Source organism: Haemaphysalis longicornis, unplaced genomic scaffold (genome assembly GCF_048455015.1).
Source record: "Haemaphysalis longicornis isolate Haplotype H1 unplaced genomic scaffold, Haemaphysalis longicornis Haplotype H1 scaffold_10, whole genome shotgun sequence".
In the NCBI taxonomy this organism is placed as follows: domain Eukaryota; kingdom Metazoa; phylum Arthropoda; class Arachnida; order Ixodida; family Ixodidae; genus Haemaphysalis; species Haemaphysalis longicornis.
Window position 1 is genome coordinate 147,495,980 of NW_027526204.1, and position 26,558 is coordinate 147,522,537.

Below are 26,558 nucleotides of genomic sequence, written 5' to 3' on the forward strand. Positions count from 1 at the left end.
ACGATTTTCCCGCTGTTTTAGTATCGTGACTAGATGAAACGACGATTACAACGACGATTACGACGACGACGACGACGACGACGACGGTAGGAGACGCCAAAAGCCGTAGCCCCTAAGGGGCTTCGTCCCTAAAAGACGTGTACAGGGAGGGGTCAGCAGTTACAAACTTTGATGGGCTCCTTACAGTCGTCCCTTTTGTGGGAGGCCTAATCAGAAAATATGACTTCAGCATAGTTAGGGTCGGGCAGCTTGCGAAAACCGCAGTTAAAAAAAACACACATTGAGGGTGACAAAAATATGCACTTAAAGTATGGGTTTGTCCGCTTTCTTTAGGGGGTATTTTAGCGCTCTTCCATTAATGCTTGTATGCATGATATTTCTCATTTAACGCAGTTGATTCGCTGTATTTGTAACATTTTGCGCCGGGTAGAGAGACATAATATTTCAGTTCCTCGCTCTTGCAATACGCTTTCATCTCTGTCCCTGAGTGAGCTGATCATCGCTGACATTTATTAGATATCCATTAGTAAAGAAAGTTTCCATAACATTGCCGTATTATTGGCTTGTTTACCACCTTGATCCGAGGAATATAGACGATAAACAAGGTCTGAAAACATTTCGAAGCAATTTTTCTTTTTTTCTATTAACAGTAAGACTGCTTTGTACACCTGAAGTAATAACTTCAAAATTCAATTTGTAATGAAAATTTCTGTTTCGCCATATTTCAAAACCCAAGATCTTTCCAACTAAATTTCTACCTTGCTATGTTACTGATCCATTCACATATTACACAGACGCGTGAACTTGGGTGTTAAACGGTAAAGAATGTCGACTTATCCTTTAATATTGTCGTTGTGTTATATTGCGCCGCCTAAACTTCAAACAAAGCAGTTCAAGAAGACGTATTCGACGAATTTTTTTATGCGTTTCCTTTACTGACAGACAGATGGCGCACGGAGAACTCGGTCTGCGTTATCGAAATGGGCGTTCTGACGGCAGTCAGCTTCCTTACTAAGACATCTTCAAGCCACCATAGACGCCTAGTAGAGAAGCGCACAGCACGGACATACGCAGAGCACGATGTCTTCGGCGTGGTCGCGGACGCTGCGTGTGTTGGTGTTGTTGCTCGCCGCCGCTGCTGTAAATGCGTCGACCAGACCCTGTCCACGCGGGTGCCTGTGCGTGGGGAAGACCGTCCGCTGCATGTTCCTAAAACTTAATTTTGTGCCGGAAGTACCCGAAGACACCACCGTGCTGTGAGTGCTTTTTCACCAGCGCGTCAAAATGGAGGGGCACCGAATCCCTAAACCTAACTACTACGATGCAATGGTTTACGGTTAAGACGGGACCGTGCAACCTTTTTTCTTGAGATTCAAATTCAGTGAAAAAATACCATCAGCCTGTAATATTGCGCATTTATTTTGGTTTCATCCTTCTTTAAATTTCGATGGCACATTATTGTACAATATGCTCTTAAACAAGAATTTGGGTTCCTATACCTGAACTAATTTTCACAGCGCGAAATGGGTTTGGGTTACTACCCTGAACAAATTACCACTGAGCGCAATGTACCCAGTATGTTAGACAAGCAAGTAAATTGTTTTTATGTGAAGGTGGCTCAAGTGAATACTGCTTTCTACGCTGCCTAAGCTTACCGAAGAATCCGACCCCACGAAGCATACGATCATAGAAACGAATACCGTGCAAGATTTTACTTCGCTGTGAATTTATTTTCGGGAGTGAAGCCCTAATCTTCGTGTTACTGATCGAGTGAAAGTATCAGTGTGCTCGTGATGGTTAGCAGCAACTGCACTAAGAAATTCAGGCTGTGTAAATAATTGTGGACTATATGCTATGCCACCCCTTCACGTCCAGTAACTTTTGTATTGCTTTATATTACAAAATATCAGTGTCTCTAAGGGTTGAAAAGAGTTAACTACTTTACTGAAATAGCGCAGTTAACTTTTTTATGTCCGTGTGTCTTCTTGTTTATGTGTGCTAGAGATTATTGTTTTTGTTTTTATGTATTGATAACATACTATAACACCAACCTAATATGCTGCAGCAAGGAGCGAGCAAAATGCCACTGTGCAGATGCGAGAATTCGGTAGCGCGGTAAACTACCGTGCGAGATAAACTACGCATGCTGTTAATGTACCCAATATGTCCACAGACTTCGATACCTGCAGCACGTGAGTTTATGCACGGAGAAGATCAAAATATTTTGTTGGTTGCGCGGAGTTTATTTTCTCGTGTGGTAAAATAGCAAAATTGTAAATTCAAGTTTCATGTAAACTGTGATTTTCTAGAGGATGTCGCTTTCATAAATGTTTTATTTGGAGTATGTTTTGTTGCTACAACTTTGCTGCACACTTTTTTCTTTGCCGGACACATATGTAGGCTGTATTTCACTAACTGAAAGGGCTACCTGCTAATCAGTGCATTATTTCAGCAAGCAAAAGACGCTTCTATGACGTGGGTAAAACGAGGCCGCGTTCACGACCAAACTAGCAGTGTAGCTTCTATCAATGCAGTGTTCCCTGCAGAACAAATTAATTTCTACGCTTGTCTTCTTAAAGTTGCCCTGGCGGTTTTTCGACCCTCACACCAAAAAGAAACCGGAACGTTGTCTGCTAGCCACGGTGATGACGAAGGCAGTCCTTGACATCGAATCCTCCAGGCCATGGAAGCGGAGGCGCACACTATCGTGCGCTCACATACTTGCAAAAAAAGATTACTCTTACCAAAATAATCAAAGACCTTGGTGAAACATCTCGGGCGGTGACATTGGGAAACGCCGGCGCTGCTCAGCTGTCGTTATGTAACTGCGTCGTATGGGACGGAGGCGGCGATTCCGTCATTCTCGGTCGTATCACGTGGGCCACTTGCGAAACTCTGAACATGCTTCGCTGTCAGAGTCATTCGTTCCTCCCATTTTATTTCTAGTTTAGTACTCTCTCTTCCAGAATTTTTAGATTTATTCTCACCTTCGCCGCATTTTTTTGCCGGGGGAGGGGCGCATGAACCCGTAAAAAGCACATTATCCTTCTCACACTCCGTAGTTCCCGTCCTCGACATGAGGCCAATAAAGTGGCATTGTTTGATCATTCCGCACCCAAAATTACACTTAAAGTAGTGGGGCCAAGTGACCCGTTATCTCTTACCCAGTTTCGAACTTACCCTTGCGAAACTACCGCAATTCAAGAAGCACCAGTGCTACACGAAACGTCGCAGAGTAAAATTTTCAAATAACAATTGTGGCTGCAGCAAACTACACTTTAAGAATTTCCGTAGACGTTAGATGCCAGAATGCACCTGGATGCCCAATCGTGGCGTCCGCGGGAACAAATATGGCAAATAGAGAGACCCGACATATTACTCGACTAAAATACAGGCTGGGCAGCGTGACGCTCACAACTATCAAGCTAGTTTCAATCAAGTTGTCATTCCAGCATTGGGCGATTTCACAGCGCAGAAACCAAATTTTCCAGTCAAATCTCATGCTGAATGTCGACACGGGTCTATTCTGAACTGGAATCGCAGTGATTGGATTTCTTTGCAAATGGTGTAGGAGCAGTCTGGCGGTTATGTTTAACGTGACAGCTATTCTAGACAATTTTTTAAACTCGATGCAGTTCATTTCGCCGGATAATTTGGTTTGGTTCAGTATTCTCCTTCTGAAACTTTGCTGATTCTAGTCTCATGATTTTTTTAATAAGTGATTAGAAGCAATTGGTCTGCACGAAAGTAAAAGCAATACTAGATGAGCCCACGCGCGTAACGCATTTATAGTTAACATTATTCTACTTTTCATTTCTGTCCACGCGGTGGTGGTGCGCATGAAGTGATCTGCGCTTCAACAACATCCGCCACATTCCCAACAACGCTTTCCATGGTTTGCACCAGCTGGATGCTCTGTAAGTACTAACATATGGTACGGTTTGAACAAAAGTCTGTAGTTTCAAGTAGAATACAATGTAACTATAAAAAAAACATGCATGGGGTGCAGTTCACAAAGTATATGAGGCTCGCTGGCGCCAGACCCAAGCTGAAAGCTTGGTCTCCCAGAATATCTTGTCTGGGAGCACACTGGCAGACCTCCAAATTACACGATTATTGGACATAATTTGCAGAGACCTTTCGTTTTGACGAAACTTCAAACTTTGTCTGCGCTCAAGGCAATCAAAAGGCCGTGTTGTTGTATACGGTAACCATTTGAAAGGTAATGTTGGCAACAATGGAATTGTCCGTAGAGGGATCTGAGGTTGAAGAATACGGAAACGCGAGCAGAGAACATGACATAAATGTTTTCATTCATTACTATTCCACTTAAAAATAATTCTGATTACTTCCCAATCATCTTCAGAAATTTCGTTGTTCCTTTCCCGTATATTTTGTGCTGCATGCTCGCCATTTGGGAGTTCACATTTTCGTTGCAGTTTTTACAATAGTGTTTACTTACTGCCTCACATTTTTATCGCCGACTCTACTCCAGGCATAAGAATATCTGAAAGCAGTGTTCAGAAAATTATCATGAGCCTGACGAAACATACCTGTTACGGCTGTTTTCAACTGTCAACACGAAGCTAGCAATCATGCAGGGCCCACAACGGGTCATTCATTTTCAATGGCTTGTTGATTTTCTGTCGTATGGCGGCAAATGAAGTTTTGTTTCTTTGCAGGCTATTAGACAGCAACGAACTAGAGAAAATTGATAACCACACATTTGGAGACGTCACAACCCTGAGGCACTTGTAAGTAGTCTGCACTATCCTTGTTATCATGATGCCGTCGCCTTTTCTCTTTGCGTAGGCAAAGCTTTGTCGTAAGTCTTACTCTCACATTCCCTCTCAAAATGTTCGAGGCAGCGGCATTCGCATGATTTCACTTCGGTGGGGGTCGGAACATAAATACGGAGAGGAAAACATGACAAGGGGACAAGTAAAATGACCAGAAAACATGGAATCAACTAAATATTTAAAACAAAATACAATAGGGTGAATTGAGCGGATTATATCTAACCTCCCGGTGTTTTTGTTCATTTATCTTGTCATTCCAGTTGGTGAGGCAATGGGCGATTATTGGAGTGTGAGCAAACTTCGAAGCCGTGCAAGCCTTCATTGGGTGTCAATTCTCACAGAAAAATGATTATCAGTAGCCGTTGCTTGATTATTACGAAATAGAGATGCGTTTCAGGGTTCCATGCTGGTGGAGAGACAAAAGACGCTATTTTTTTTATTAATCGAGTCCATTCTATGCATCAAAAGTTTGAAGGGTTCATTTCTTCAGTCAGCTCTAGCACAAATGCATGCATAATCATGGTCTTCACACCTAGTGATTTGTATGAATGTGTCTTTATTTACCCTTTTACAAAAATTGACAGCCGTCAGTTTTACGTCGTGTACGACATCCCCTCATGAAGTAATAACCTGTCAAAATGTTTCCGTCAGGTTCCTCTCGAAGAACAGGATCAAACATTTAGATGAGGATGCCTTCTCCGGACTACAGCAACTTGAACAACTGTAAGTATTTTATTTTTTTAACCGGACTTGTGTTCCAACATTTAACTGGGATGTTTTTATCTCTTCAAGGCTGTTACAATATACCATTCTAAATTCCCCTTGGGCATTTTTAAGCTTAACACATAAGGTCATATACTAGTGATGAAAGTTTAAGGGATTTGAAATCGTCCAATCGGGCGTGATTAGATTATATTTTATCGAAAGTCTAGAGTTAACAAGGAAAATTTAGAAAACACATCTTGTCTGCCGTACGTGTACGTGTAGCGTCCCCGATGAACCAATTAGCAAGACATTCGCGTCGAACATATCACCTTGCACCATGAGCTCATATGAGTTTCCTACCGAAACGCCCAGAAACATACTTCAACTGCACTGAAGGAAATTAAGCCAGAGACGTTTGTTGAATGAACGGCTACTGGGGACCCCACAGACGGCACGTGGACTCACACTCCACACGTGAATGCCTCTTCCGCAGGTCTCTGCACGAGAACGAGCTTGAGGAGATCGCGGAGGCGCCTTTCGCGGGTCTGCTGTCCTTGGAGCGTCTGTGAGCTCTCGCTTCGCGCGCGAACACGAGCGAGCAATCATGTAGAAAAACTTGCGTCGGAGCCGCTTGTGTCATGCTTGTGAAGCGCCGCACGAAATACTCAAAGCTCGACATTTTTCTTCCTCTTGCAGGCATCTCAACGACAACCGGATACGCACAGTCCAAAGGGGAGCCTTGCAGAATCTCAGGCAGCTCCGGCGCCTGTAAGACGCCCCGTAATTTTTCACGAAAACTTTCGGTCACGGGAAACTGAACTACGTACATTTAGACACACGTTTTCACTTATTCCTGTTGCACTATGTAATGTGCGAAAAATTTCATTGCAATTATGTCGGGCAATTTGATGGATGACTGCAGTTTCAGCCTATTTTCTGTTTATTCCTTTGCCTGGTGCCTACTTTCTCTGAAATTGTGATGTGCAGGCGTCTGGATGGCAACCCGCTTTCGTGCGACTGCGCCCTCGTGTGGTTTTCCCAAATGCTGCGCGAGAAGCAGACCATAACGCAAGCCTCGGGGCAGTGCGCCCAACCCGAGTCTCTCAGGGGAAGAGCGCTCACTTCGCTGGACGCAAGCGATTTCGCATGCGGTGAGCTTAATATTTTTCCAATAGCTTCCCCGTGAATAGTTTTCTGAGTAGATTTCACCACGGATTATGGAAGTCGAGTTTAGTGAGAGTGCGGTTTTAAACCGAAGCTTTATGTGGCTGTAGGCGATACGAAAATCCTGCAGAAAACTCCTCAGGCTAAACACGGTAAGCATGCGTGAAACAACACGCTGTAGAGAAGTTCGAATGACGGTGACAGAGTGTGGTTTTGCTAACCTCTCTGGCTACTGACTGAGTGAAACACAGATCAAGTAATAACAGCTTGCCAGGGCCTAAATCTGGCGCATCCCCTACCAACTTCTAGGCTTCAAAATCGGCGCGCTGTGCATTTCGACTGCGTCGTTCTCTCTTCTCTAGCGGGTGCTGCCTCCTACCGGCAGTGGTGCAAGACACATTGTGCGATCAATAGCAACGACTGCCCCAGATGAAAACATGCGGCGCCACCTGCTTGGCCGCGAAGGCAGTGAAGCGGATAACAGTAGGGGCATTTTTTTTACCTGAACTGGTACAGATTACTGCAGTCCAGGGTCGTGCCGACCAGTTCAAAGTGCTACTGGGGATATCAAGTAGTACAAAAATGAATATATGCGGCGCTGCTTGCACCAGTGCAGTCAGTTCATGTAAAAAAATGCCTCTAGGAGTTCGCGGTTGGTTAGGTCATCGAGGGTACATGACATAAATTAGTCATCAGAGTAAAGAAACCCGGGGGAGGGAGAAAGCGGCATGGATCCCCTTTCTGAATTGTTTGGTTCGAGTGTGGGGGAGGAGAGGAATGCAACAGTGAATGGACGGAGCCATTCCCTCCATTTGTAATCCAATAACTGCAGACAAATGATAGTTCGGCAACCTACGTACAAAAATTTTGGTCTGTCTGTCTGTCTGTCTGTCAGTCTGTCTGTCTGTCTCTGTCTGTCTGTCTGTCTGGGTGCCACTCGAATCGACCGCCCTGCCATAAAACACGCGAATCACTAAGTTATACATAGGGAAGAAAGTTTCAAACTACAAATTCTGCTATCACGGTTCATGCATGTGCGCATACTCGGCGCCAAGCAAAGCTCCCACATATTTGAAGGAAAATTGTCTTCAGAACCGCGACTACCAGAATTCCTTTAATGATAACGCACTTTAAAGTAGTTTTTTAGAGTGGAAATTTTAAAAAACGCGTTGCAAACGGTTTCGAAGGGAAGGGAGGAAACAGAAAACTACAAGAGATGTCGGCTCGTGCTGTTCTGAGCGCGGCAGAAACAAAAAGTGATTATGGCGCGCGCAAGCACATCTCAAGTGCGTAACACTACAAGCGCGGGAAAATTAAATTTGAATTGAGAAAACCTCCCTTTCGTTCATCCTGAGACGAGAGGTGGGAAAGAGCGGGAGGGGAGAGAGAGGGAAAAATAAATGGCGGAGGCGGCCCAGCGCAATCATTTTCTGACGATACTCTATCGAAGAAACAAGATGCGCGGCAATTTTTATCCACAATAGTTGTGTTGTATCTTTTCAGAGTGATCGCCCTTGCCGAGTGTGCCCATTCTAATTGCCATTTTTCTTTACAGAGAGGCCACGAATCGTCATTGAGCCCCAAGCACTGGAAGCAGGACTCGGTGAATCGTTCAACCTCACTTGCAAGACCCAAGGCGTGCCGCGGCCCCACGTTTATTGGACTCACAACGGGTAAGCACGAGCATTTAATGGCACAAGCTGACAAACAACAGTGTGGCTGGAAAAAGAAAACTAGAATATCATTGATGCTGGGGCTTTCCGTGAACAGGGTTGACGTGCTGTCGGGCGGACGCGGCGGAGTCGAGATCCTCGAAGACGGCACGCTGGTCATCCGTTCTGCCAGCACGCACCACGAAGGAGCCTACCAGTGCCGGGCCGAGAATGACGCTGGACGCGCTACGTCACGGAGCGTCCCGCTACGTGTCAGGGACAGCTTCGAGAATTACGCCGACAGGCTAGGTTGGGTGCAGTTTTGCGGTGCAGTATTGAGACGAACGAGTTTCATAGCTAGTCGTTAATAAGCAGCTCGGATGAGTTGCCGATCAGCAGAGCAAACCAACCGACGAGAACAAAAATGAAGTCGTTGGATTACGTTAGAACCACATTGTCAACTGACCAGAGGTAAAACTGTAGAAAAAAAAAAAAAGCTTCCGCTGCTATTCCAATAAGTGGTGCGTACAGGATTGTATTCCGCTGCATGGGGGAGGAAGGATCAATTCAAATTTAAATATTGTAAACCTGATAGACACAGCCCGAGAGAGCATTGTCAGACACTGCGTAAGCCTTCTTTCTAGCTGCTGATCTCTGGATACACTTTTTATATTAGAAACTACGGAAATGCCGTAATCTAAGAGTCATAACATGGTTGGCGTAATAGCAGTCAGCAAGAAAAGGGCATAGCAAAAATTGTCTCCCTTTCAGACAAATTATGACATATATCTTCTCCATTCCCACAATTGCGGTACGTGCGCCGGACACAATTCAGTTGTTCAAACTCATCGTTCAAAAACGTTCGTTGTTTAAACAACATGCGGAAGTCGAAACTCCTTTGTTACCTTTTATAAAGCTTCGGTCGGTGATCCCACGTTTTTACCAATGATATTTTACCACGATATTTTTTTTCAAAACTTATATTTCTTGCTCAAACGTGCTAGCACTTTTTTATTGCTACTGCAAGTGCTCGTACGACATGCCGCCCGCATCTGTCACCCTCCACAGACAGCGATGAGCCTCGGCTGGTTGAAAAGCCCTCGGACGTGGCCGTGATGGCAGGCCGGAGCGTGACTCTGCGCTGCCTGGCTGCGGGGAAGCCCACGCCCCTGGTGACATGGACGCGCGATGGCGTGCCCCTTCTGCAGCACGCCCGCTACCACGTGTCCCTCACGGCCGGCACGCTCGTCATCTCGGCCACGGATCCCAGCGACGCTGGCACCTACCGCTGCAAGGCCACCTCTCCTCTAGGCGAGGACAGTGCATCCGCGAAGCTCGACGTGCACCGTGAGTGCGCCGTCTATACGCCAAAGATTGCAGTTAACTCGGAACTGGAACGCTGTTGGTACATTGTAGGTCGCTTGAGAATCGGTAATTCGTGCACGGTGGCTTGTATGATTGGTTGAAATACCGTTCGCGCGAGCTGGAATTAGTGCAGGCATATCTGGGCAGCTTTGCAGCATCGGTGATTCGAAAAAATAAATCGCGATCTTCCTGCAACCTTACCTACTTTCGACACGTTTACTGCCATTCGCGAAGGTGACAACATGCGGTGCCCTTTCCCCAAAGAGCGTTCAGTACTACGATGTGGGTGGCTTCAACAGTGCATCTATTACATTCGTATCCACTGAATCATTCCGGTAGTGCGGAATGACGAGGATATAGTCTTAGCCATACAACACAGGATTATATATACACGTTCGTAAAAAAGGGCGCTGGCTCCACGAAACTTTCAGCGTCTCTTGTTTTGCAGACCTTCAATCGTAGGAAGTTGTGACACTGCATTGGAGAGCTCGGGCTTAAGCTGTGCCAAAAATGTCTCAGGGTACCTATTTTTACTCATTCAAAGCAGCAAAAACGACGCCAAAAGGCACCCTAGATGTAAGCCTATTGCAAGCTCCCCAAAACAGGTGCCAACCACACATTATGTGTTAGCGCCAGTCGGAAGAACTTAGTATCAAAGGTGTACGAAAATACTACTTACCAACACGTTCACGAGTCTGCGGTACGTGACGATGGCATGAATTGAGCTGTCTTAAAATGTCCCGCACGAAAAGAAAAGGTTCGCTGTACACCACATTATAGGTAGTGTGTCATTCTCGGTTGCGCGCCAGGGTGACCGTATCCGAATACACTTTCGAATGGGGTGTGTCGCGGTACTGTTGTGTCGTTCCCATTTGCATTTGTTTTTGCGCCATTCGATTCAAGCAGCTTTTCTTTTTCATTTGCACGGCTGCTGACTTATGCCCCGGCATTCACTCGGAGATGTGCCGCATTACAGCAATTGCATCTTGTCTTCTCAGAATACTGACCTTGTAAAGTCCTCTGTTCCCACAGAGTTTATTGCGTACCTATAAATCAGTATCGGAAATACTTAAACTTCTCAGTTGCGGTGCAGTATGCAGAAGCAAGCGGGATTTAATAGTTTGATTTAAAAGAGGAATGGAGGAGGTGGCCAATTAGATTCTTCAACCCGTTTAAACACTCAGGGGATATTTGGTAGGAAAGTGCCCTTTCGTTAGCTTTTGCAATTCTTATAAAAACCAGCGGGTCTGTTGTCTAATAAATCAGGCTCACTTAAGTGTAGTGCAAAGCTATTGTTTAAGCTGGGTATGAGAGGAAATAGCAGGGGGTGCAAATGCAGGAAGCTCACACTTACGCGTAAGACTTGAAGGTAGTGAAGTGGTACGCAACCTTCACGACCATCACGAAGGTGTAAGTCCATGATTGCAGCCGATTTGCTTCTCCTTCGCTATCGCAACGATCTTTACTTCATCATTAGAGAGTTTTAGCATAGCGGCTCCCGTACGCTACGCTAAGGTTAGCGGGTAGCGGGACCGGACTGCGCATGCGGGCGCGGGGAGTGCGAGGAGGTTGCCCCTCAGCGGAGGGAAAGAGCGGGCATGGCGAAGGCAGGCCGCGCGGAACTAATCCACCAAACCGCGACGAATTTGCTCTCCCCAGTCGCGCCCCGCTACCCGTCGCCGTAGCGTTAGCGGACGGAGCACGCTATGCTAAAACTCTCTATTATTTCTATAACTGGAGCTTCTTTTTTTTTTTTGAAAGTGATAATCATTTTACGTGTCTTTGGAAGGGCGTACGCTATGGCGTGTCTTTCTCGTTCCGAGCAAGTATTGCCTTGATTACGGGGAGCGCTGGAGTCTTTCTCGTTCCGAGCAATTGTTGCCACCGTAACGGCGAACGCTGGAGTTTTTTTTTTAGGGGCGAAGCTCCTTAAGGTGTGGGTCTGTCCATCCTCGACGTATGTATGTAGCGACCTCTAGTTTAGTTCTTGGATTGTTTACTAGATGGCGTGGCTACCTCTAGTTTAGTTCTTGGATTGTTTACTAGATGGCGGTACTTGTATATGATGAAAAGATGCGCTTGGATTGTTTACTAGATGGCGTGGCTACCTCTAGTTTAGTTCTTGGATTGTTTACTAGATGGCGGGGAGCGTTGTAATAAAATCCGTTCGCTGTTGGCGCGCGCTCGGAGTCGCCCGATGGATAAGGCTGCAGATGTGCGAGCCCGCGAGGCAGAAGCGCTCCGTGAAGCTGCGCGACGCCGCCGCCAAGATCCTGCCGTACGAGAGCGGGAGGCCGAAGCGTGTCGTCTGGCTGCGCGACGACGCCGCCAGATCCCAGCGTTCGAGAACGATAGGCCCAAGCGTCACGGCAACGGCGCGAGGACCCTGCCGTACGCGAAGCGGCACGGCTGCGGCGCGAAGAGGATCTCCAAAACGTCAGAGAACGGGAAGCGGCGAGGAAGCGCGAGTATCGGCAGGCAGACCCCGATGCAGTGAGAGCTCGTGAGGCGTCTGCAAAACGCATCAGGCGAGCTCAACCCCAAGGTGCCGACGCGCGGTTTAAGCGAGACTTTCTAGACGTTACGTTCGGACACAGATGTAGTGGGCGAACTTTCACTGAAGAGTCACGGTTTTACCGATGATTTCCCCTCAGGAGCTTCGCCCACTCATCATCATTCACCCCGTGGATATGCTGTGAATTTTTTTTTTTTTGCCAATCTTGGTGAATATCCCCAAGTGGGTTTGCTTGGCTTACAAACGTGCCCCGGGGACGCAGGCGGTCGCCGCGAGGCACGTACGCACGAGCAGTCGCCATTTTCTTGATTTTTATAACTGCCGGGCGGGCGACCACTTCTTGGCCAATCTCCCTAAGTGGGTATGTTTGGCTTGACGAACATATGCTGGGGGTGCCGGGCGGTCGTCGCCAGGCCCGCGCTCACGTGCGCGTGCTTGGCAATTTCTTGGTATTTTTAACTGCTGACACGAAAAATTAGGATTCACTAAACAGCTTCGCTGTTAAAAGGGGGTTTACTAAATTTATAAACTACATTGCACGGGCGCAGATGGCCCTTGCTAATTTTTGGGTGGTCAGAGGGAAAGAAGGACATTCTTAGTATATTGTTTAAGCATTCTGGTCGTATTTCAACGAGGAAGGTGTCAGGGGGAATAATAAAAGTAGGAGATATAAGGTTTTTTCCCTCTAATTAAAGAATTCCGCAATGGTTCGTTTAGGGCAAATTTACCACAGTTTTCAGAATCGTCCAACGCAATCCGTTTTATAGTACAACTTCTACATGATGTCCCCAGCGCTTCGAATCCGTGAATGGAAGGCCCCCCTGCCCACTGCAGTCTGCTTTGCCCAAGCTTTCGCTGGTCAGTTGTCTTCGCAATCATTTAGAAAACGCCAATATTTATCCCTTCCATCATTTGTCTAGTAGTAGCAGAAAAAGGTATCTTCAGTGCATCTCTTTGTGTGGACACAGAGCAAGTTCTCTCTGTCTGTCTAACAGAGACCCCGTACTTTTTGGAGAGACCACGGGAGCAGGAGGTCCTTGAAGGTGAAGACGTGGAGTTCATCTGCAGTGCTGCAGGCTCACCCGCACCTGAACTGTCCTGGTATAAAGATGGTACGGCTTGTAACTCATTCATTCATTCATTCATTCATTCATTCATTCATTCATTCATTCATTCATTCATTCATTCATTCATTCATTCATTCATTCATTCATTCATTCACTGAAAATTTTCTTCCCTCTAGTATTAATTTTTTGTTATCGCTTCCTTCTTTGAATAAATTGCTAAGAAAATAAATCAGGCAAAAGAACTATCCAGTATCTGAACTGCAGCGTTCGTACACTTTCACACGCCAGGCTATCCCTATCATTGCCATCAATAAATTATAACTCGCACCAACGCATAGATCACAAAGGGTTACACTAAAAAGATTCTAATTAGAGATTTAATTTTAATTTCCAGCTTCAGTAACCCACATTGGTTAAAAGTGTGCAGCTTTCTTGCTTTGATAACCTGTGCTGCGCAAGTCCTGCGAGTTAATGCCAACGAACTGCGCAAGTCTTGCGAGTTCAATGCCACTCAAATGTCATGCTATACCTACTTTTCATAGTGTGCACGACCAGCTGCATTAAACTCATATACGACACGGCTTTTCCATTTTCAGTAGCTATAAACTAACCGTTGTGACTTTCGTGGTAACTGTGTTTTGTGGTATGTAGCAGTACGCTCAAAAGTAATACTGCATGTAAGCCCTCTGGAAAACATGTCCGACAGAATCAGACATACTGCAATATGAGCAATGTCAATGTATAAAACAAGCACACCTTCAGCATGAACAAAAGCAGTAACAAAAGATCAGTGAAAGTGCGAATATTTGTTACTAAAAGCAATAACAAGATCTGCGGCACGATTCTCGTGTCCATTTCATGTCTGTTTCAAAGTGTCCCTCTCGGACGAGCCCCGATTGGCTGAAAGCAAATGACCCGGATGTACCGCAGCACAAGCAAGGCTCCTGTGCATGCCATTGGCCAGAGACCTCGCGAGTGCAATTACGTCAGAATTGAAGCTGACAAGGCGCGGACATTTTTTGAAACCGACGGCGCTCAGAATTCCAAGGAGGGATACGTACCATTCCATGGCGAAATTCTTTTGTCCCTTTGCAGGCCAACGGATAGCAGCGGATGGAGTGGGTGTGACGGTGCTGCACTCTGGCAAGGTGCTGCGATTGCACTCCGTGCTGAGGCAGGCGCAGGGCGTGTACACCTGCCACGCCGAGAACGCTGTCGGATACACCGAAGCACATGCAGACCTCTCAGTTAACTCCAAATGTGAGTGTGCCCAAATTGCTGCACGCACTGCAGGAAAAGGGACAGACCTTGCTACGAACAGCTTTCCACGCGATCATGGACGACCGACAGGTGTTTCCTAACACGGCATACAGTATCTGTCGAACCTGTCCATCAGCAGAACATCATTCAAACTTTTTGGAGGGCGGTGTTCAAAGCAGCCATGAAGAGCCCAGTACGTTGGTTGCCTAGGCTATCCTCACCATGATTTGATTCGATTCCTGAGATATCCTTGAATCAAACTATTTTTTAAACGTCTGTTTAAGCAGGGCAACTTTTTTCGGGTTATCTTCGTAATGTGGAGGCGTGCCGTGGCCATAAGCGCAAATGTCTTGCCAGCGCCTACACGAACTATGCCAGCAAAAATACTAGCGTCGTGTGCCCAGGGAGAACCGCCGCAGTAGGAATCAGTCTTCTAGGAGCTGCTAGAAATTAAATTTGCACGAAGAATGAAGTCAACCATGTTTGCTAGATAAAACATAAATGGTAATAAACGTACAAATAAAACAGAATTCCGGCTACCTGCATTTTAGTCAGCAAGCAAAATGCGTCTACGGAATTCCGGTGCAGGGAATAACCGTTGTCCACACAGCGAAAAAAATAGAGAAACTTCGCGTGCTGCACCTCTTAACTAAGCTCACGACGAGTGTTTTGGGTTATCACTCTCTTCTTTTCTCCGCACACTGGACAAGCAGCGCCTCCCCACTTCGTGAGCCCTCCAGCCAACACCGAGGCGGACCGCGGTGCCAGCGTGGAGGTGCTGTGCATGGCCGAGGGCCACCCGGCTCCAACCATCGTGTGGCGAAAGGGCGGCCGGCAACTTGGCCTCGGAGGACGGATCAGTGCAGGTCCCGATGGGCTGCGCATTGTACGCCTGGAACCACAGGACGAAGGCCGCTACGAGTGCGTGGCCGAGAATGAGATTGGAGTAGCTATAGCGCCTTTCTACATCCTCGTCAGAGGTATCCGTTACGTTTTCTTCTTCATGTGTACCCAAACTTTACACTTCATAGGCGATGCGAACATTCGACGTCAACGTTCTCACTTCTCAGCCTTTTTAATTGTATCCAAACAGAAAAAAAATGGTATCGGTATGGCTCCCGGTGGATGATATGCGCCAGAGCGCATGTGCAGGACCATTTGGTGGCCACACGTCTACAAGTTGCACGCGGTCGGGATAGAGCGCACCTGCCGGGTGCGAATGCAACGCTGAATGTTTGTTCACAAGCAGCCACTAAAAGAAATTGATTGTCGCTGACATAAAAAACGTGCACCAAGATACTAATAGTAGAGAAATGTTTTATACAGGAATTATACAAAAGAAAGGCTTCACAAATATGCGCAGTACTGCGTCCGTTAAAATCAAGCGCCAACCACAGATTTATATTTCAGCGAGAGCGGTAAAAGATCGTACGCACAGCTCTGAGTGCTTGTAAGCAGTTCCGTATATCTCGTAACAAGGCTAAGTTATAACACAGTAATAAAAAGCAACGAAAACAATTTTCGTGCTGCATTACACCCATGAGATGCTCTTTTCTTGCATTGCGAACGTGTGCTAAAAATTGCGACAACGATCCGTTACGCTATCTCCAACTGACCGCCGTTTTTTGTTGAAGACTCGCTTGACTTTCCCTTTGAATAGCGCGTACTTAAGAGGTACTTGCTGCTGGAAAGTTGGTGTGAACTGTGCGACATGGTTTTAGCACTAAAATTGGACGAACACGTACGTACGCTTGTTCTTTTCGTGTCTTCGTACGTGTACGAATACAAGATGCGACCCGGTAAAGAATAAGATTCTAACTATGCGGCTCCCCGATGACACGATTTCGTGCTCCATTCAAAGAGCATGCAAAGCGGTTTCTTTAAAGACGGCCTACGCTCTACGCTATCTTAAGAACTCCCATCATTGACAGATTCATTGTGAACCCCGCGTCCGCCCACTATTTTGTGCCCTTGATGTGAGTTTTTATTCAAACCGGCTTATGACACATTCAACGTTACCGCAACATCAAAGAGTTTTGGCCCCGTTTGGCTTAACAATGTTAACGACCTACATGTTACCGTCGACGTATGGAGATATTCATTTTCTAATTCTATGAAAGATGAAATTTATACAGACTCACAAGTTTTACTTATTTATGTGCCCTGAGCTTGAATTCTATAAAGTGTGGCAGGTATCCATTGATGTCTATCAAGCCCCCGACGAGATTTAGAGTAGCACACTTTAATGTCTCACAAAAATGCATTAATGCCCTGCACTATAAAGCGGCTGCTTCTCGTTCGAACGAGAAAATGAGATATACAGGAAGGCGTGGTTATCCTCGCACTTCAACACGTCCCGGCCTTCTAATACGTCCTCCTCCATTTCAAATGGGCATTTTCAAAGCTTAGAGTGGAAATAAGAAAATGTATTTTTGAGCGTTAGGGATGCGGATATGCCTAATTAGAATAATCTCAGCTGGCATTGTGGCTGTGAGGAACTTTTTAACCCCTTTAAATCTCTACCAGCTTTTTTATTGGTTCCCCTGCTTGGTACGTTGTAAGAGAATAAATAGTGCAATGCAGCAAAACACAAGAAAGAGAATACGAACAGACACGGCGATGTGTCGCTTCGTATTTCCTTCTTTGTGTTTAGTTCGTTTGCGGTGCTCCTTTTTTTAGTGTACCGTCTTCTATATAACAACCATCTTCAATTTTACTATGTTGTGCTAAGGTTATGTTGTGCTAAATGTCTATGTTGGGCTATGTTGTTGCTATGTTGTGCTATGTGCTACTATGTTGTGCTAAATGTCTAAGGCTGTTTTGTATGCTGTGCTACCATTCACTGCCCAACTTAACTTTTAATATTGGTGCAATCTTGCAACCCGTGTTATTATCACCATCATGTTCACTCTGTTTGGACGTTATATATTTGTGTGTTTTTGCAATAAACTAGTAGTCGCGAGCTAGTGCCGTGTAGCTTGCTTCTTTCCTCGCCACTGTTGTTTCAGCGCTTTTTCCAACACAGTGAACGTGTTTACGTCCACTGTAGGATGACGGTTTCTCTCAATGATTTCCAGCCACTTTTGTGCAGAGTTTGTCGAGCCCAATCTTCGCGCAAAAATATTCTTAGGTAATTCCTCCATCGAGTCATTGGTTTTGCCCTAGTTAGATCTTGTGGTGTCAGATCGGTATAGTGATTTGACATTTCCAACCCACAAGAAAGGTCGCTATGTCCTGATGTCGTCTCGTCAGGACATTAATAATAAATTAATAATTTTAAATATTACGTAAAAACAAAATTAATTAAGTTACACCTCGTTGCAGACGATGGCCACGAGGACTCCGACGCTCACCCGGGCGACCGCTACGTCCTGTCGGCACTGCACGAGGCCGAACAGTCCGTGGACAGGGCGGTGAACAGCACGCTGGATGACCTGCTCAACAACAGGAGAAGCACCGTCGGAGGCCGCCACAGACACGCCCACCTGCTTCGCATCTTCCGTTACCCGGATTCAGAGGCGCAACGAGCAGCCAGGGCGGCCGAGGTTTTCGAAAGAGCGCTGAACATCATCCAGGAGCAAGTCGCCGCTGGCATGCGCTTTAACATTTCAGGTGCGGCAATCGAAAGACCCGTCTACGCCAAGGCTCGCAGTTAACTCGGAACCGTAAGGTTATTGCTGCATTGTAGGCCGGTTGAGAATCTGTAACTCGCGCACTCTGGCATGTAAGATTGGTTGAATTATCGCCCGCGCGAGCTTACATTACTTCACGAATACCTAAACAGCTTGACAGCATCGGTACTTTGGGTAAAATAAATATCGATGGTTCTGCAACCTTACCTACTTTCGACAAGTTTACTGCAATTCGCGAAGGTGACAATTTCTACCCAGGTACGAGTGTACCTGTCCGAAGTTGGAAACACATACGTACTGAGACATAAATTACAAAATTAAGAAATTCACAATGCACAGGAGAACAAGTACAAGTAACATTTTTTGAAGTATTCATTCACTGGTACTTTTTAGGGCATTATATCTGACTAGCAGAAACTCCGCCTTGTAAGCAAGGAGCAGGCCTTGATTTCCTTATTTTCAAGGTGCTTGAACTAAAAGGCGTCCTCAGGGTGCTTTCAGTCCCTTATTGGGAGTGCAACGGGCTCTGTAAAAGTTATTCTAAATAAGGGAGGGAAATCACACCACTGTTGACCGGCCCGTACTATTGCGGGTGTTATATCAAGGTATTCTCGTCGCTTCATGCTCTGCCCAGATACGTCTGTGGACAACCTGCTCTCTCCCGGATACCTGGACCTGCTGTCGGAGAAGTCGGGCTGCTTGCAGCACCGGCAGGTGCCGGACTGCTCGGACGAGTGCTTCCACAGCCGCTTCCGCACCTACGACGGCACCTGCAACAATCTTCAGCACCCCATGTGGGGAGCCTCGTTGACACCCTTCGAGAGGCTGCTCCCCGCGGAGTACGAGAACGGCTTCAACACGCCCGTGGGTGAGCCCGCAACGCCTGGATTTGTAGCGCAACCCCACTCTGGCCGCTCTCTAGTTCATATCCAGCAATGCATGCTTTAAGCCGATAACTTGCACCGTTAATGTTGGCACTGCCTGTTTGGCAGTTCTGGCAATGATGGTTCTGGGAGTGAGTGTAGCAATAAAATTCCCGATCTATTCCACTCTGTAAATGTCGATGACCAGCCGGGACACAAAATTTATGTAAAAGGTATGAGAAAAATTTATTTCTCGAGTGTTGGCGGCGATCATCCTCAAGACAGACACATGCATACACGCACACGCATTTATTTTGAATATACACATGTTTTAACAGCGTAGAGACTTTTCGTACATCCGTTGACGCAGAAGTGTGAGCAGGTTCTCACACGCGCTGGTGGCCTCACAGAAACCGGTTCCCAGACCCGCCATCAGAGGGAGTTGGGGCTTCGCAGGGACGGGTTCCTTTCCCTCCCTCCAGGAGAGAGCCTCCAGACGCTGACGTTTAGCGGCCGATTCCTGTGTGCCAACCATAGAATTTACGCTGCGACGGCGCTGCTGTTCTCGGGCAGGCGCCCGTCAACGTTACAGCCGACACAGGAGAACTAGAGCTCCGCTGTTCTTGCAGATTTAACTCTGGAGGAATCTTGTGGTCTTTCTACCTCACAATATGCACAACCCTAGCATTGCACAAGGCATGCACTAATGCACACTGCAAGGAACCACCGTGTGTTGGAGCTTTTTGAGCTCGCTCGTGAGACTGAAACGCCGCCACGCCAACTCAACACCGCCTCTCTTGGGCAGGAGGTGGAGTAGGGGCGACAAAGGACGGGGAAGAACTCCTTTATTTGCGCCAACCACTTCGGTTACATTTCACACATCCCCGTAGGTGGAAAAGGGGCGATGGGTGATCTGGCGCCACGCGCACGTGTGCGCGTCATCAGCGCGCTGAACCACTGGACTCAGCAGTAAGGCCAAAATCTGGGGCGCTGACCGATGGGCTCGCAAGAAAAAGACACTGTCAGTCCATTCCCAGTCACGTACCGCACGGCGTGATTGTCGAGTATCAGGTACGGCTCATATGTAAGCGAAGAGACTAAGGGTCAACCTAACGCATGGGCCGGCAGCCGGAAGGGCTTGCCGGCTTAGAACCGGTGCAAAAGAGCTGCGACCGGGTGGTGAGGAAAATCTTTACGCGCCTTAGACGTCCTGCCCCGCGAAAGGCGCGCGTCTTGCGTCCCGCCGAGGGGGAGTTCGGGCGCCGTTCAAACCCGCCGATGAGGTGAGGTTAACCAAGAACCAGTGCAGAGCGGCCGTCGAGCTGACAGTCGCAACGGCCGCCGGCGCCTCCACCTCGTCAAGAGTGTGAAGCTTTGGCTCGGCGCAGTGCAGTGGCGCAGGGGCGAGCTGGCCCTTTGGGAAGAGACGGGGGAAAGTGCCGCGCTGACGGAACCAAACGAGCGGTCACGCAATGGCTCGGACGCGAGGATACCCACAAACTGGGTTTAGTTTTTTTGTTTGTTTGTTTTGACGGCTTTTATAGAGCTGAATTGACGCTTGTTTTCGTAACAGCGGAGCGATTGTTACTGGCCGTAAGTTCGGTGTGCTAAAAAATATAACAAATAAATTCCGAGCGTCCACCGCAGACCGCCCACCGCCGAGCGTCCCCGGCACGCGCAGTGGCTTTAGCAAAACGACTGGCAAAAACCCCGAGCAGCGAGAAAATGCCGAGCGCTCATGAGCCCGTGCCTTGCGGTCACGGTGCAAGAATATTCTTACACCGTGCTTGCGGCGACCGCCGGGACCCCGGCTAACGCAGCAACTCTAGTGGAAAAAAATCTCCAGCCTTCCACGGTATCGTGGCACTGCTTGTTCGAAACGAGAAAGGCAGGTCATAGCTACGCCCCTTGTTCGTTCGTCCTCACGTTGTCGTGCGCATACGCTCGGTATAGCGTAGAAGAGCCGTAGTGCGCGGCAGCGTCTAAAAGACACACTGCTTGGGAGACGTCACCGCGGCCACCTCATTCTCTTGAAGCCATTATAAATAATTGGAGGCATGGCTACGAGTGTGCCAATCCTTCTGGAGACGACTTGCAGATCCCGCCACCGCTGCGTCTAGCAGACGATGAAGAGTAGATGGAAGTCTACACTGCTGAGAATGACTTTGCACCCACCACGCGCTGTGAAGACGACGACTTCTTAAATGCATATGACGACGCTTACTAGCACAGAAACTATGCAACTAAACAATGATACTGATACTTCGCTATGTGTCCGGCAATGCTCACGTACAACAGCTTCCCTGAGTGTAAGCTTCGCTGAATTTTTAAAGCGAAGATTTTACCTCTGCTCCCCAAGGGTTCTGTCCCGACCATTGGTGTCGACAGAAGACTCCAGCGAACAAATAAAAGAGGTTACTGGCACCGCCATCAATCGAACCTGGAACGAATAGAGAAACGAAGTTAGAGCCCGTTGTTTTACCGATTGAGCTACAAGCCCACGCAGAGACGGGGGAGGCAGACGGCGCACCCAGCGAGCACATCTGCGGGTTTACCCCCTGCGTTCTCGCTTAATGACACGTGATAGCGTCACGCGACCTCTCGCGCCGCTGTGCGCTCCGCCCACGGCGCGTGCAGCGGCCGTGTCCGCACATTGCGCATGCGCTAGGAGCTAGTAGAAATTGAAGGAAGTTCACATAAACGCATGGCATCTCACTTCTCCTCCGTCTCTCGCCGATCTCGCTGCCTCCGTCGGTGGCGGCAGAGACGGGGGACAAGTGAGACCGTCTAATACCTTAGTTACACGGAGGAAGTAAGCGCAGTTAAGCTTAACCGTGGCTACTTAACTTTAACCGCGGTTATCACAAACTGCGGTTTTCGCTGTTACACGCGAAATTCTAAGTGTGGTGACCGCGGTCAGTTGGTTGTGAGCGTAACAAAAATAAATGACAACACTTTCAACTTCACGATAAAAAACAAAAGATAAACAGTGTAGACAAAAGGAAATATGTTTAAAGCAGTAGTGCGCGGCGAGGAGAGGGATTCCCGAACAGCTCGCAACCGGCTTGGTTTGCTCAGATCTGCTCGGTGTTGGGAACTTTAGGCTTAGCATCGCGGTGGATATTTGACCGCCGCTATCTCTACAACTGCGAATTATAATCCATAGCAGACTTTTTCACTGCACTAACTTACACTTTCTCGCATGTGGAAGTTCTTCTCCGCGATCAGATTGATTTCGAAGAGCGGCGATAAGCTGTTGCTGCCATGGTCTGGGCCGGTTCGAGCCGCTTGCAGTTCCGTGCGGGCAGGCGCGCTGGCGTTTTCGCAGGCACGGCCGACGTGCGCGCCGATCGTTTCCGAGTGCTGAAAACGCTTCACGATTGCCTGGTTTATCCTTTTTTCGTTAGCGGACGACACGCGGAATTTACAAATTTAGCACGGCTTTTGTCGTAGTTGATCGGGTGGATCGGGAAACGAGCCGCTGCTGACGAGCAGTCGCGCTGCTTGCGAGAGCGACGCAAAGAACCCCAGCGCCTCTTGGGCGCAGCTTTGGGGCGCCCGCTATTTGAGAACCTTCGTCTCCTCCGAACGCCAGGTGATTTTTCCCCGCCTCCGCTGATGCGCCGCCACTTGCGTGCGAACTGACTTGCGCGATTTTGAGCACTGCGGCTTCGGCAACTGCGGTTAGCGTGACTGAACTGAGGTGGCCAAGCTCAGTTTGTGTTAACTATGGTTAGCGGGGTAACCGCAGTTTCGTCTGCCGTGTAACGCAGAAAACTGCGGTTTTGTCTAACCGCGGTTCGCTTAACCGTGGTTAACTGCGCCCGTGTAACAAGGGTATAAGGCCGGGTTTGAGCTTCCTTTAAATTTATCACTCATGCGCTTCACCAAACCACCATTCGTGGGTCATGCACTGATTTGACCTTAGCAAAGAATATCTCTTTGAACTAATAGAAAGTGTGTTTAAGTGCATTTCACTTGTCTCTGCTTGCACTCTTTGTATAGACACGTGTGTGAATTTAAGTGACGTCCCATGTGTAATCGTTGTTGGGGTCGGTTACAGCTTCGCTTTCCAACCACCTGCACAGGGCGGATTGGCCCGCATTTTTTTCTGCTACTTTCTAGCGCTAAAACAAATGTTTCTCTAACTACGGCGCCTTTATTTTTATATTGTGTGCGCGTGAAACGAGTTTTTGTACGCAACATGCGCTTTTTAGCGGGGGAGAGGGTCAGTGTGTGTGACTGGTAGGCAGGCTGTATAGCTACAAAGAAATATCACAACATGTCTTGTCAAGATTTTCTATTACGAAGCATTATAAGCGTGGCACTTTAAATTCCAATCTGGTGGGTCAGTGCCTCATGCAAGGCATACGACCGCGGTTAAATAGTCCCGCTTCTTTTCTACTACCCATTAATTATTCCATGCAGGGTGGACGGCCGAGAAACCAGTGAACGGCCACCGCTTGCCCCTGGCCCGTGCCGTGTCGACTGGCTTGGTGTCAACCGAGACTGTGGAAGGCGATACAGAGCATTCGCACATGCTAATGCAGTGGGGACAGTTCTTGGACCACGACATGGACTTCTCCATGCCTGCAATCAGTCACGAGAGGTTCATAGACACCGTGGACTGCGCAGATTCATGCGACAACGTGATGCCCTGCTTCCCTATCGAGGCAAGCATATATTTGACATCCGTGTTCATAGTGCCGATATAGAATATCCTGAAACTTCTTATTTGTTCTTTACTTGTGCATATGTGGAATAGTCGGCCCGTTTGTTGACGTCCAGTCTTGTTTGAGGTGCAGACCTTGAAGATAAAGGCTCGAAATAGTGACAAAAATATGTTACGCTTCTAGGGACAAACTGTTGTCAGTTGATAAGGCATTAGAGTACCGCTACTGAAGCTCACAAGCCAGCAACAGTGGCCATTTTGATCTGTATCTGTGTTGCGAGATTAGAGCATCCATGTATACCGCCTTGCCATTACTTCGACCGAGTCGGTTGTTAACAACACAACAGAAGATGCAGCAAAACGCCATCTTCGGAAACACCTCTCCTGCTGAAACGCTGCTACATGCGTTATTTTCGTTTCGCGTTCGGAACGACGTCAGTCGCCCGCAGCTGCAGAACAGGGAGAACGAGCTAAGCCTACCAGAGTTGACCGACTAACACGCATAAACAACAAAATGACGGCACCCATGAACCGTCGCAGGGCGAACTGGAAATGATGGTGGTGGCGGCACAGAACAATTTGAGAAAAGAGTGCCAATACACTAAACTTTATCTAGTGACACTGGGACAGACATACAAAATGTGGTTGATCCTTCTTTCATAGGAAACGGTAAAGCACGAAAGTAAAATGTGCCTTCGCGGGAGCATTCGAATGTTTATTTTGCATAGATATGAACTTGCACATCGCTCTTTCTACTTCGTCGGTATGGCACCGTCAGACGCATCAAAATTAGACACTGAACTACACGCACCGGAGAATTGCGTAAACCCTATTGAATCCCCAGGCACTCTCAAACCGTGAGAACAAAACCGAATGGGTTGTCAGCGAATCGTTTGAAGTCACGGTCCGCTCCAGTGAAAGGAGAATGACTTGCGGGTCGGCAGCAGTCTTGTAGGTGTGCTTGGCGAGCAACGTCCTGCTGGCAGGTCGCTTCGCCAAAAGTGCGACCACATTGGTCCTGCTTCGTGGCGTGTACGCCCGACGCTTGCGTTGCGAAACTTGTGGAACGCGGCGGCGGCGTTCCACAAGCTGAGCATAGTTCCACATAGGCGGCGGACGGATAAACACAGCAGCTTCGGCTGCTATACGCTGCCCTATCGAGGCGCCAACTATCGGCGCTCATTAGCGTCATGATGCACTACTTCGCTTCGCCTCTCCTAGACGGCAGCACCATCTGAATGGAGAACTTAGAGGGAAGGACATAAGGCGCGTTCGTACAGCTATCCGGGCATGACTTCATGGCTCAGTTGGCAGAGCGTTTCACACCTCCCGTTGCGGCCAGGCTCATCGTGGGCTTGAATCTTCGCGGCACCGCGTCAATGGAACTTTCTCTTGTGATGTCATTTCCGTGACGGATATGGCGTCCGTGAGGTTCATGCACCCCAGCATAATACACTTTCTTCTGAAAAGGCTGACAGAAGTTAGCGTCGTTACTTTTCAACGTCACTGTTTTATTGCTTGAAACAGTGCAGAAGAGGGGGGGGGGAACGAATGGGGTACTTTCTTTTGCTTCTTTAAATACTCCCTTGCATCTGTCGGGCTTCAAAGTTTCGTCAATATTCACACATTTCCAGCTATCTGTACCTATATTTCCCTCCCCAGGTCTGGGTGGCAGTTCGAAACGAACTTTTCGTTTCGAGCTACCACCCAGAACGTACAGAATAAAAGGGCGTATTTTTTGAACGCGTTTCTGAACGCGTTTATAAAGGAATATGGTATACACTTTTTCCCTGCTGATCAATACCGCCCTCCGGCAAACTTCGGGTGGAAATTTAGATCGCCACTTTAGAGGTGCGTCCATTCAATTTACCTAATAGCTTTGCCGTGAACCTTCCCTTTTGCGGCTCTCGCGGGAACGCGATGGATTCCTATGAGCGTATCGAATGTTTTCACCCGAGGGAATTGCCTTATCGTAGATTTCGTAATGGAGTCCTGCGTGTCCCACAGCCGCAGGAAATGTTCGAAACGCGTTGTCGGTACGCCAAGAATGAACTTTAAATAGCCTGAACGTTGTAAGAAACGGCACAATTCAACCCAACCATGTGTTAAAAATAGAGTCTCCAGGCGAATCTGAATTCTCGCGGCAGCAAAAATTCTCCAAAAACTGTTGTCGCTTTGCGAGACATGAACGGATTTTCGCTCACGACGTCATTACGGAAGCGTTATTCCGGAACGTAACAGCTTTACGTCAGTAGGTAGATTTAGCACTCCGTCTTTTCCGTCCTTCCCGTTCGTACCGTGTTTACTGGGACCTGACTGGGCACTTGCGCATTCGTTCTCGTAGGGTGGATTAGTTCCGCGGGCCGGCAGTCGCCATGCCCGCGCACTCCTCGCCGTGCCCGCACACGCATGCACAGTCTGGTCCCGGTAAACACGCCACGAATGGAAAGGACCGAAAAGACGGAGTGCTTTTTAAAACACTCTATTGGGAGGTTATCAACGCTAACAGGGTATGAGTAGGTGATAGTCCCTGCTGCATATCTGTAGTGGAAGGCGCTTAAACTTTGAACAGTTGGGACGCGACCAGAAAGACAACAACACAAGACAAAGCGCGTCTAACAACTGACCTATTAACACACAGCGAACATATAATGGTGTCCAGAAAAGAAGTCGACAACGTCAGTACTACATTAATCATCTTATCGATACAAGATATAATTCCTAGCTTAAGAACTGAGCCTGCCCCGCACGTAATGCAGGCACGGTGGAAATCACTCGTGTTTCAAGAATTTTTTGTTTTTTCTGTGAGGCAGCGTTTATATACGTGTTCAGTGTGTGTTAATCAGTTGTTAGTTGCGCTTCGT

General features: G+C 47.6%; 1 protein-coding gene across 2 annotated transcripts in view; it reads left to right on the top strand.

Annotated features, from left to right (window-relative positions):
• The first annotated feature begins 1,044 nt into the window (after positions 1-1,044).
• Positions 1,045-26,558, top strand: part of Pxn (Peroxidasin) — a 99,350-nt gene continuing 73,836 nt past the window's right edge. Inside the window, exons 1-16 of one of the 2 annotated variants that reach the window (XM_077691185.1) lie at positions 1,045-1,256; positions 3,846-3,917; positions 4,683-4,754; positions 5,451-5,522; positions 5,998-6,069; positions 6,201-6,272; positions 6,492-6,655; positions 8,224-8,341; positions 8,439-8,629; positions 9,389-9,667; positions 13,196-13,312; positions 14,363-14,527; positions 15,241-15,507; positions 17,852-18,139; positions 18,794-19,027; positions 23,451-23,695. In XM_077691185.1, coding sequence (XP_077547311.1) covers positions 1,081-1,256; positions 3,846-3,917; positions 4,683-4,754; positions 5,451-5,522; positions 5,998-6,069; positions 6,201-6,272; positions 6,492-6,655; positions 8,224-8,341; positions 8,439-8,629; positions 9,389-9,667; positions 13,196-13,312; positions 14,363-14,527; positions 15,241-15,507; positions 17,852-18,139; positions 18,794-19,027; positions 23,451-23,695 — 2,604 coding nt within the window. In that variant the 5' untranslated portion in view covers positions 1,045-1,080. The remainder of the gene's footprint in view (positions 1,257-3,845; positions 3,918-4,682; positions 4,755-5,450; positions 5,523-5,997; positions 6,070-6,200; positions 6,273-6,491; positions 6,656-8,223; positions 8,342-8,438; positions 8,630-9,388; positions 9,668-13,195; positions 13,313-14,362; positions 14,528-15,240; positions 15,508-17,851; positions 18,140-18,793; positions 19,028-23,450; positions 23,696-26,558) is intronic. The other variant, XM_077691186.1, reaches the window with a different exon arrangement.